Source organism: Psammomys obesus, unplaced genomic scaffold (genome assembly GCF_907164565.1).
Source record: "Psammomys obesus unplaced genomic scaffold, mPsaObe1.curated_primary_1811, whole genome shotgun sequence".
Lineage (NCBI taxonomy): Eukaryota > Metazoa > Chordata > Mammalia > Rodentia > Muridae > Psammomys > Psammomys obesus.
Genome location: NW_026596051.1, coordinates 14673769 through 14686049, shown reverse-complemented (window position 1 = coordinate 14686049; position 12281 = coordinate 14673769). Strand labels below are relative to the sequence as shown.

At 45.8% G+C, this 12281-nt stretch overlaps 1 protein-coding gene across 5 annotated transcripts in view; it reads right to left on the bottom strand.

The window, feature by feature from the left end:
* The window catches only part of Nf2 (NF2, moesin-ezrin-radixin like (MERLIN) tumor suppressor), an 83103-nt gene that overhangs the window by 16366 nt on the left and 54456 nt on the right, over window positions 1-12281 (bottom strand). For all 5 annotated transcript variants that reach the window (XM_055623876.1, XM_055623873.1, XM_055623877.1 and 2 more), the window contains 5 exons: window positions 10194-10316; window positions 8760-8977; window positions 6380-6485; window positions 3418-3545; window positions 1036-1201 (listed from right to left, as the gene is read on the bottom strand). In XM_055623876.1, the coding sequence (XP_055479851.1) occupies window positions 1036-1201; window positions 3418-3545; window positions 6380-6485; window positions 8760-8977; window positions 10194-10316 (741 nt within the window). The remainder of the gene's footprint in view (window positions 1-1035; window positions 1202-3417; window positions 3546-6379; window positions 6486-8759; window positions 8978-10193; window positions 10317-12281) is intronic.

Below are 12281 nucleotides of genomic sequence, written 5' to 3'. Positions count from 1 at the left end.
TCTATCTATCTATCTATCTATCTATCTATCTATCTATCTATCTATCTATCTATCTATCTGCCTGCCTACCTACCTACCTACCTACCTACCTACCTACCTACCTACCTATCTATGAGTGACAGCAGGGAGACACAGGTTTCTTAGGATTTTCAGTGACAACTTAATCACTAAAAACAGAGATAGTCCTTGAACTGGAGACTGCTTTACAGACTGAAATAGAGAGTGAAACTTAATCATATAAGTTACCACCCAAACTCAAGGGAAAAAAGGCAAGGTCTTAATCTGTAGCCCAGGCTAGCCTTGAACTTGTAATCCTCCTGCCTCTGCATCCTGAATGCTAGGGTTACCACTGTGTGCCAACCCACCAATCCCTTTGTAAGTCCCGTTTTATAGGGCAATCAGCTAAAGGCAGAACATTAACTTCCAGAGAGCCTTTCTGCTTTGCCCAAATAAGTGATACATGCATTCTTGGGATGATAACAAGGACTGAGAAACTTCTAAACCCCAAAATGATGAGAACTGTAGATATCAGGAGAGAAAGATGGGACTCTGTGAGTCTCATAAAGGAAGTTTCATCTTTTTAAACAGTAAGGTTCTCCTATATACTTCCTTTTAAGTATGAAAAAATTTGAGATTCAGAATCTGATCTTAACACAACAGCCTCTAATTCACTGTGCATTCTCATTAAGTGAGGCAGCTCCTTGGGCATAAGTCCCATTGGCCTTAAAGACAAAATCACTTTAGTGCTCAGTGATAGATCAAAACCCATCCTCAAACAAGGACTCATCTCATCAGAGCTTTTAACACGAGCTCCACTTCCATCAAGCCAATGGGTTCACTGTCATCGGCAGGTTAAATTCCCTTTCTGTCAGTTGAAACATTTCCTTAACTAAGTATATGTTAAAAAAAAAAAAAAAAAAAAAAAAGAAAGAAAAGAAAAGCCAACAGTTTAATGCCTGGGCTCCTGAGGAAACTAGATGCCAATCTCCCATTTCATGAATGTCCCATTCAGCAAACCCAGCAGACCCCAGGTACCTTTTTAATGGTGTTGTGCTTGCTGCTAGTGCTGCCCCTGTCCGAGTTCTCGTTGTGTAGGATGTCCAAGGCTGTCTCCCTCTCTTTGAGTTTCAAGGCCTCAATTTCTGTCTTGAGTTCATTGAGTTGCTCTTGTAGATGCTTGCTCTTCTCCATGTACTCCACTCTGTGGCAAGAAGAAATCACACATTATGACTGGGCGGACAATGAGGCAGGGAAAAGATGAGGCATGACTTAGAAGCTGTTCAGTGTGGCAGCCTGGAGCCAAAGCTTGGGGTTCATACCTGAACTTGGCCACCCAGAAGCCAAGGGAGCTTGGGCTGTCTACTTAACTGCTATGAACCCCTTTCCCTATCAGTATAATTGAGATAATAATTACAGGTCCTCTGTGCAGGAAGAAAGTCCTGGGTAAACTTTCACAGTGTTCCACACACAACCCCTGCCAGACAGCTTTGGGTCTGTATGAAGAATCACAGCACAGAAGCCTCCTGAACCCCACATGCTTCTGTTTCTATCTTCTGGAAGCAGTAAACCAGGGGATCTCTTCAGTGCCACATCTACTCTCCCACTTACTCTGAAACCTTTAGAAAAAGATGGATGACGCTCACTCAGCCAACATCAGGAAGAAATAGGTCTCCACTTTCACCTGAAGAGGTTAAAGTGTTTAACTACGAGAGCATAAACAGAAACCTATATAACACAAACATAAGGAAACATTCTGAAGGGATTACTGTAGCCAGTTGCTGGGCTCTGCCAGTCTTTAATCCTCCTGCCTCCTCCTCCTGAGTTCTGTGGGCCACAGAAAAAGTGCTATGGGCTGAATGTCTGTGTCACCCCATTTATATGCTTCAGACGACTCACCAACGTTTTAGGAGGTGAAGGCCTGGGAAGTTATTAGTTCATCAGCCTTTAGGGATTTATATCCTTAAGGAAAAAAAAAAAAACCAAAAAAACAAAACACCAACCCTAGAGAGACCCCTTACGCATATAAGCTCACAGTGAGAAGGTACCATTAATAAACCAGGAAGAAGACTCTCATTAAACTGAGCTTACAATGCCTTGATCTTGGATTTCTAAGCTTCCAGAACTATGAGAAGTAAACTTCTGCTATTTATAAGCTTTCCAGCCTCTGGTATTTTGTTATAACAGCCAAACACCCTAAGACAGTAAGAAAATACAAACTATAAAAAACTAAGACACAGAACAGGATGTGGCCTTATGCTGATCACAACCACATAAACATGTACATCTGGACAACGAGAAAGGAACTCAGACTGATGCTCAGAGCAGCAGCTCTGGATCACCAGCTTCTTAGCTGTTCTCTCAGCATGAGGGATCAGAGGAGACTAGCCTGCTTCCTGATCGTTCATGCTGGACTCCAGATTGCTATTCTTACAACAATTAATAAGGGGTTTCAATCCTTGTCCTGTTCCTCAACAGCTATGTGGATGCTGGGTGAACTCATCAAACTACGTCTATTCTCCTTCATGTAAGTGGAACACTAGAACTGGTTTTTGGAGATTGGACCTCATTGCTCCTACTTCTACTTCCTGAGTTCTAAGATGACTGGTGTGTACCACTATACTAGAGTTTGAACCCAGGGCTTTGTGTATATTAGGCAAGCACTCTGTGAACTAAGCTATTTCCTCAGTCCCTAAAACCCGCCTTTGGTGCCAGTGGGATGTTTGTTACTTGGCATGAATTAAGAGAAACACTAAGAAGCCACGACACACAGGTGCTCAATCCACAGTGTTACTGCGATCTCTGCCAGCTGTAGCACTATTAACCAATTTACTTCTGGCTCAAGGAATGAGAGGGATCTTACTTAGATCCTCCTCCCCGTCTCCGCTCTACTTCTGCTGACCACAGAGCAGAGGGCAGTACTTGACAGAAGTGGCTGTGGTCTGGCTGGGCTGAAGCTCCACTCTGGGTTGCCAGCATAGTAGAACTCTTCTCACCTGGACCATGGCTTTGCTCAGCCTAGGAACTTTTTTTTGTTCCTTTTTCTTCACCTGTGTTCTAGAACCACGGCTGAAGAAAGAACATGACCCGAAGAAAACTATAGTTTAGTACTCTGCAAAGTATAACTAACAGTCTAACTCAGGAACTCACCATAACCCAGTCCTATTCTTCCGTCAAGGTTTAAACCACTATAAACTCCAGGATATCATCATAATCAAGTGTTATTTTCATCCTTGGCTGGTGACTGTTGTCCTGATCTCTTATCTTTAATTTCTAATAAGGAAATTTGTTCTCTAGTGGGTGATCACAAAGCAGACCTCTGTAGGTAATGACTAGCTGCTGTTGTGACCTCTGTTTCCTAGGCCACACCCACTCACTCATGTTCATGACTGCCCCAAGCAGGGCACAGAGGGTACATACTTCTCTTTCTCTATCTCCATGGAAAGTCGCTTCATGTCAGTATCCTTGAAGTCGAACGACAGGCTATCACCGATGATGTCGAAGTTCGGTATGTCAGGAGGCAGCGGGGCTGGGATTGGGTTCATGGGCTGTCAGTGAGAATGCTCAGATTAGGAGTCAGTACTTGTGGTCCCAAAACAGCCACATTCAGACAAGCCAACCTTCTCTGCTCAGATCTCATCATTTCCATGATCACTTGAATCAAACACAAACTTATACTCAGCTTTTCATTTAGGAAATTCCCAGGCATTGGGCTCGGAGCTGGAGACACAGAGAAGACAGGCTCCCTGGCTCTAAGCAGACCAAAGTCTTATTCACAAAGCAGATGTGTTTGCAATCCTGTTAAATAAGGTGGACACTAGCCAGGGGAGGAATGGAATCTTAGGAGGTTGGAGAGGTCTGCTAGGGAGCTACGTCCGTGGGGATCAGTGAATGTGCCAAAGGAGAAGGGTGCCAGGCAAGAGGCATGGTGGCAGAGGGTGCAACAGGAGCCCTGGGCATTTGAAGTGACCCTGTGGAGGGGTGGTAAGTGACTGGCTTTGGATCAGAAAGGCTTTGCTGGTATGACAGAGGCTTAGATTCAGAAGAGAGCCAAAGAAGGGCTTGAAGGCTAGTAAGGTGATGTCATTAAACTTGCTTTCAGGACCTTCTCATCTCACAACGAAAGGTCACCTAACATACAACCCCTATCTACCTCTCTAGTGTCCCTCATTATTTGTCAAGTTGTGGACAGTACTGTTTATCCTTGGGCCATGCCACGTTCTCATTTGTGCACTTAACATGTATCCTTTTCCCCCTCCCTGCTGCTCTCCCCTTTCTTCCTCCTTCCCTGTCATTTTCTGTGGTCCTAGGGCTGTGCATGTTAGGTAAACACTCCACCACTGAGCTATGTCCCCAGCCCGAGTCTCTCTTGTTTTGTTGTTTTTGTTGTTGTTATTGCTTGTGAGATGGGATCTCACCACATGGCCGAAACTGGTCTCAAACTGGTGAGCCTTCTATCCCAGCTTTCTGAGTGCCAGGACTACAGGTATATGACATCACGTCTAGCAAGTTCTCCATTTCTCTTTCGAGGTTCTCAGCTCCTTCAGTCTTTCACCAAAGCCCTTTCCCTTTGCAGCTCTTGAGCACAGTGTGCACAGTGCACAGCGGGCGGCTCTTTCCTCAGGGCCACACTGCAGAGGTCCCTTGTGGTTATGTCTTTTTCTTTCTACGGCTACAGACGTTCTGAAGGCAGACTCTGGCCTTTCATCCTTTGATCTTTTACTGAGTCTGGGACAGTGTTTGAAAGGAACAGAACCTCTCAACTTTCATTTATGGCAATGAGCTCTGAGGCAGAATGTGTGCAGAGTGTCAAATGTGCCTCCGAGCAGGGACATCTAGGTAATGATGTCTAGGGCTGAATTTTGGGTATGTGAAGGTCTGGTCTGTGGAGGTATAACTTACAGATGACTATTTACCTGATACTTCAGAGAGGAAGAACACTAGCCAGGACCTGTTTCTGCTCATGAAAACAGAAACTGGCATAACCTCTTTGGCAGGTGTCACAAATGAACATCAGACCTCACAGTTCTACTTATGAGAACTGATTTTTACCAAAACTGTCACGTGTGTGTGTGTGTGTGTGTGTGTGTGTGTGTGTGTGTGTGTGTGTGCGCGCGCGCAAGCGCAAAGATTTGTGTTCAGGAACGTTCCGTGAAGCTGTATTCAAAATTGCTACAGAAAACATACTAAATACCCATCTACAGGGACTGGCTAGCTGAATTACAATCCACCCATCTGACATGATGTGATTAAGGAATTGCTGTGCTGTCCTCCGAGACACATTGCTAAAGAAGAGCAGTTTATAACGTTTGCTCCAATAGATGTTCTAAACACATGTATTTCAGGTACACAGGCTAGCCGAGCCCTCAAACTACCAAAATCCCAGCTGTCACCTGACTGTGACCATCTGAGAGCTCTTGAGAGAAGACATGAGCCTGATTAATGCACCATGCCCGAGAGACAAATAATGGTGTTTGGGGTTACTTGTTACTCAGGGATAGATAACAAGGACACATGGCAATAGCAAACTGCTCACATTCCCCCAACTCAAACCTGGGGCTCTTATGTCTCTGTGTCCTGAATTCATCTGTGCCATATGTGAATGTACCATGTGCACAAACGTGCAGTGTGTTTCTCATGTGCACAATTGTGCAGTATGTGTGTAGCATATGTGTGAATGAGTTATGTGTCTGTGCTGTGAATACATGGTGTCCTTGCCTAGAATATCCCATCCTTTCTTCCCTGCCCAGTAGGGCATCCTGGTCCTCTGCAAAACGCAGCCATACTGAGCTTTTCCTTCTTGCAGGGCTGGGTTGTGATCTGGGTACATGTGCATATCTGTCAGGTAGAGATTTCCAATTGATGATATTATATGGACAGAGAACAAGTGATCAAAACTGTGTGGATTGGGTTGTTCAGAGCAAATGAAGGGAAGCAATGTCTTCTCATCTTGTGATCCTACTTAGTACAAGCCAGCCTCCCTGTTCCCCAACCCAGGCTGGCAGCTAATCTTAGCACAGCAGTGATTTGCTGAGGAGTAGTCAGGCCCCTCACAGAACCACATCATAGCAATAGCATATACTGATAGCTGAACATTACATTTAGATTGGCAGTAGGGAGCTAGACAGCCAATTCTCTTGAGGTAAAGACTATAACACAGTTACAAACATTCCAGAGCTGGAAGGGCCCAAAGGTCTTTTATCTACATAACAAGAGAGGTAACTGACTAGTCAGCCCAGGGCTAAATGGCAGACTAGGAGGGTCCAATCCACAACTTGCTTTGTCACCCTAAAGGCACTGTGAGGGGAACTAAAAGGCTCAGAGGCTTAGGGAAGTTGCCAGACCAAAACAGCCCAAAGTGGCTGGACTGAGGCAGGCTCACTGGGTATGTGGGCTTGGCGGCCATTTCTAAGAGCTTCTGCTTGGCTCTTCGCTCTGCTTCCCGGGCTTCCTGCAAGTCTTGCTTTAGCTGGTCAGCCTCCTTGGCCCTGCAAAGAAAGAAAGAGACGTCAGCTCCTCCGAAGGGGACAGAGAGGGTGTGCAGACACCTTACATCCAGAGCAAAGACCTGGATTAACCCTGTACCTGGCACCTAACAAGGCAAAGAAGGACAATGTGTCAGGGACATCTACAGGAAGCCAGAACAGTATTCCTGGGTACCGTTTATCTCAATGGTAAAGCTAGAATGGAATATGGGTAGCTGCTGGGAAACAACCGAAGCGGCAGTTCTGCGATCCAGCAAAGTGCAGTGGTTTGTGCCTTTGGTGCCAGCTACCCCCAAGGCTGAGGCAGAGGAATCACTTAAGCCCAGGAGTCGGAGGTCAGCTTGGGCAACACAGGCAGATGCAATCTCAAAATAACAAAAACTAGAAGTGTGGTATTCCATGCCAGCACTAGGAGGCAGAGGCAGGCAGATCTCTGAGTTTTAGGCTAGCCTGATCTACACAGTGAGTTCTAGGCCAGCCAGGGCCACATAGTGATACCCTGTCTCAAAACAAACAATAACAACAGAACAGGTGGTGAGGCGGGAGCATAGGTAGGGCCCAGAGGCACTCTGCTTGTTTCTAGGTGAAGAGTGAGCTGGGCAAAGGAGAGCACAAGCCTTGCACAAGGGCCAGAAAGGGCAGAATGTGAAAGAACTGCTTCTTCAAACCTCCAGTAAAACACTGTAAGGTCAGACAGACCGTATTGTGTGCAAGAATGCTCTTTTCTCTGCATGTGGAGACTGAGTTTGGGTTTTGTTATTTGTATTTACTACTGGCATTTGTTTCAAGCAGTACAGCTTTTAAGTCTGCAGTTAGTTTAGGACCAAGGGCAGCAGACAAGAATGACCCAGGCTTTCTAAAGGGAAGACAGGAGAAAGGTCCCCCCAGTGGCCAAGTATCCACTTTCCTTGGGCAGGAAGAAGTCCCATCACTGAGGGCATCTATGTCTTGGTGCAGAGACCTGCTCGATGGGTTAGGTGTAGCATTGGAAGGTTCTACAGAGGTCTAGCCCTAGAGACATGATCCATACACAGAAAGGGGCCTGGAGTAGATAGGCATCAAGGAACCACATTCTCAGAATGACATGTAAAAGTGGTGAGAAAAACTGTAGTGAATATACCTTAGTAGCTAAGAGCCAAATTCAAGTGCTCTAAATCAACAGAGCCAGATGCTATGGGGACTGTGTCAGAGTTTATCCGAAGGCTGCAGGACTAGAACAATCCAGAGCCTAGAATAGTCTGAAGAGTACAGACAATAGTTCTATCCTTCCCCCTGGGCACAAGCTCAGGCAACCTGGTCACAAAAATACACAATTCCCTGTTCCCCTAACTACCTGAAAAACTGCAGGGAAATGGGTAGTTTGCCTTTTGAAGTAAATAACTGCCACTGACCTGCATCAAAATGAAAAGAACCAAGCTGATTTTGTGTGTGCACGCGCACACGTGTGCGGGATAAACATTCTTGTGTGTGAGCCTGTGCAGGGTCAGTATGGGGTATAATCCTCTACTGCTCCCCACCTCAGTGGACGGTCTTTCAGTAAATGTGTGCTTATTAATTCAACTAGACTGGCTCGCCAGTGAGTCCCATGGATCCGCCTGCCTTCCCCAGCTCTTTTGTTGAGGCTGCAGACACTGCCATCGCACTTACTTGGCTGCTGGGATGCAAAGCCAGGTTTTCATATTTGTGCAGCAGGCACGTTACTGGTAAGGCCATCTCCCTGGCCCCCCTTCCCATTTCAGAAATTACTGTATTATGTGTATGGGTGTTCTGCATGCATGTATGTTTTTGTACCATGCGCATGCCTGGTACCCATGGAGGCCAAAGAGGGGGTTGCATCTCCTAGAACTGGAATTACAAATGGTTGCAAGTCACCATGTGGGTGCTGGGAATCCAACCCAGATTCTCTGGAGAGCAGTCAATGCTCTTAACCTGAGTCATCTTTCCAACACACTGCTCCTACCCCCCTTAGTGCAAAAGAACCTCTTCTCCTCTCTGGCTAAGAGCAGTCTATGGTATGCGTAACTGTTTTTTCCTGCACACTTCCCTATTAGAAGGACAGGAGTCTGCTGTGAGTGCACGACAGAAAGGTTCCTTGGGAAAGAGAACTATGTCCTATGCCCTCCCAGTAGCTGTCATCCCACCAGCCTGTTCAGGAAGAAGTCTTGTAGTCCTGTTCCTACAACAGAGAAGTCTGAGGATGCTACAACCAGCTCCAGTAGGGTTGGGACCAAGCAGATGAGCCTTCAGCAGGCTTCAGGGCCCAGGACGATCACTCACCTCCTCTCTGACTCCTCAGCCATCTTCAGCGCCAGCACTTCAGCCTCCAGCACCTTCTGCTCCATCAGGCGCTTCTCCTCCTCGGTGCGAATGGCTGTGGCCTTGATCCGCTGCATCTCTTGCTCAGCCTCTGCAGCCTTCTGTGCCAGAAGCTTGGCCTCCTCCTCTGTGATCTGAGCCTTTTCAGCCAACAGGTCAGCTGTTTCCTCAGATCGCATCTGGGAAGAAAAGTGCTCTCAGCTAGTGTAGGATCAGCGCCTACTTACCATGTAGGGAAAAGTAGTCTCAAGAGAGTGAGCACGCTTATCTCCCTATACCAGGGCCCCCTGCACAGGGCAGCAAGGACCAGCCTTTTTTATTCACTTATTTCTTTACTTTTATTTTTATGTGTATAGGTGTTTTGTCTGCGTATATGTCTGTGCACCTGTACACGCAGATGTAATACCTTTAGAAGCCAGAAGAGGCCATTGGATCCCCTGGGGCTAGAGTTACAAATCTTGAGTTACCCCATGGGTCCTGGGAATCCAACCTAGTCCTCTGCAAGAGTAGCCAGTGCCCTTGACCTCTGAGCTATCCCTCCAGCCCCCTAAGAGCCAGTCTTAATCTCCCTGTGCCTTCCCACTGAGAGATTCCCAGTCTGCCTGACAACAGATGACATGCTACACACTGCAACTATTCAGCAGGGCTTTGTAGGCTCTACCATGGGAAAAAGAAACAAAAGCATCTATGTAGAGAACGCATTTCTGCTGAAGCTTATGCTTATGAGGGAATGAGCAATTTAAACTGTGTTCTGTCCCTTTAAGTCACTGATTCAAAAGCAGAGGTGTCATGCCCACAGCCCACTCCTGTGCAAATGTCTGGAGACTATTTCCCTGCAGTGCTGAAGAATCAAAAACAAGGCAGCTTGGGCACGGCAGGTATGCCTTTCATCCAACCATTTGTGAAATGAGTCAGGGAGGATCAAGAGTTCAAGGTTATCCTTGACTATATAATGAATTCAAGTCCAGTCTGGGATATCTGAAATTGCCTCTTCCCACTTACCACTCCAGAAAAATAAATACAAACTGTGGGCATGTAAGAAAAGGGCTCTGCCCCTGAGCCACATCCCAGTCCTAGGCATTTTTGAGGTTGGAGTGGTATTACTGGCAGCTAGCAGGAAGAGGTAGGAACTATACAACTATCCTTCAATGCAAAGGATTACTCCCAGATTATGGCTAGTACTACTTCTCAAAAATTGCTAGGGCCAAGGCCAATAATTTCTAATTCAAAGGAATCTCAGTTTTGAAAGTATAGTTTGGTTGCAAATGAACCTGACCTAAATTTTCTAGTAAGAAAAGGCACTGGTGTTTTAAAAACAAATAAATTCATGGTCTGTAGGAGGCCTAACTCCACAAGTGCCCGTATATCCTCCGGGCCCTAACCCTCGGAAATCACCAGAGCTTCGTTGGCCATGGTGGCTTCTTCTTTCATCTGCAGAAGCCTCCTCTCTAACTCGTCTCTTGTACGCTCTGCCTCCTCCCGCATCTGCTTCTCTCGAGCCAGCCGCTGTCGCTCCATCTGGGAATGAAAGAACAGGTTCATGTCACAGTGCTCCAGAAACCCAAGAACAGCCAGTTTCTGGAGCCTCCCTCTCCACTGGGGGGACCTTTCTCCTGTCTTCCCTTTAGAAAGCCTGGGTCATTCTTGTCTGCTGCCCTTGGCCCTAAACTAACTGCAGAATTAAAAGCTGTACTGCTTGAAACAAATGCCAGTAGTAAATACAAATAACAAAACCCAAACTCAGTCCCCACATGCAGAGAAAAAAACATTCTTGCACACAATACGGTCTGTCTGACCTTACAGTGTTCTGTTATTTAGGAAACCTCACAGAGTCCTGCCCTGTGACTGGAAGTTCTCCATATAGGTTTTTCCTCCCCAAAACAGGGGTCCAGAAAAAGCAGCTCTCTTATCTGTTCACCTTCACATTTCTAGTCCATATGGCCCCTTCACACAGTTTCATCCACAATAGTGCCACTTCTCCATCCGCTTAAAGAGAATGATAGTTCCCATACAGAATTTCACAGCGCGAAGCTGCAGTGGCTTTTGCAGTCTTGTACAGCTCCATGCGGGGGCAACTCAGAGCAGGAACACAGACCCCACCCTTACAGAAACAGTACAACAATGCCTTTACTGGCACCCCTAGCCTTCTGGATCATAGTGTTAACTGTGCCACCTGCCAAGCTTAATAATAGCACCACGACTAAAGACAGCAGAGTTTCCTGTGACTCCCAAGGCACTGACTTCAGAGAGCAGAAGCCAGAAGTGACCAATGTACTATATTCTGCTTTAGATAACAAAATCATGTTTAACTACTACTCTTAAAAAAAAGATTTATCATTTATTGTTTATTATTTATACAGCATTCGGCCTGCTCACCAGAAGACAGTAGCAGATCTCACTGTAGATGGTTATGAGCCACCATGTGGTTGCTGGGAATTGAACTCAGGACCTTTGGAAGAATAACCAGTGCTCTTAATCTCTGAGCCATCTCTCCAGCTCCTAATTACTCCTTCTTGCTTCAATTTCACGCAAATTCTACTACTACAAGGCCATCCTTTCTAAATATGAAGACCCCCTTAGGACATCTTTTTTAAAGATTTATTTATTTTTTATGTATACAATGTTCTGCTTGCATGTACACCTGCACGCCAGAAGAGAGCACCAGATCTCATTATAGATGGTTGTGAGCCAGCATGTGGTTGCTGGAAATTGAACTCAGGACCTCTGGAAGAGCAAGCAGTGCCCTTAACCTCTGAGCCATCTCTCCAGCCCCCACTTAGGACATCTTAATTGAAAGAATCATGCAAAATAGACAAGCAATAAAGTAAATTCTTTGATTTTCTTCTTGATCTCAGTGAACAGCTTGGCAACCTGTTCTTCATTTTCTACTAAAACACAATTTCTATTTCCATTCTCCTTTTGAAAAAAAGATCCAGGCAGTTGTCAGTTCCCAGCCTTGTACTTTTCATGAAACCTTCATCCTAAATAATAAAGGACTTCCTGTTTTCAAAGACAGTTATGACTTACGAAGATTTTTAGGTAAAATTTGTTCTCTGGAAAGAAGCATCACTAGCTCCACTTGACAGATGAGGAAACTGAGTCTTGTACTAAAGAAAAGATTTAGTTATAGGGTTGCCAGATTCCATTGAATGGCATTTGCACTATTCTCTTCCAGGGCCCAGGCACCAGGGCCCATAACTTCCCTTGATGCCTTTAGATCTCTAACTTCTAAACTTCACTCTACTGAAAGACGCAAGTCAAAGAATATGCTTTTTAAAGACACTGCTATGCCCACGCTAGTTTAGTAGCACATTTCTGTTCAATAGAACCTATAGCCTCACCCCTAAGGCATCCTAAGGAGCACACTGATGGCCTACTGTCCCAGAAAGCAAACCAAGGGCAAGCGCACAGCTCACTGGCTCAAACTGGGCATTTCTCTCTAAAGCCTGGGGCGCGGAGCCAGCCTCTCTGGAGTTCCCAGAT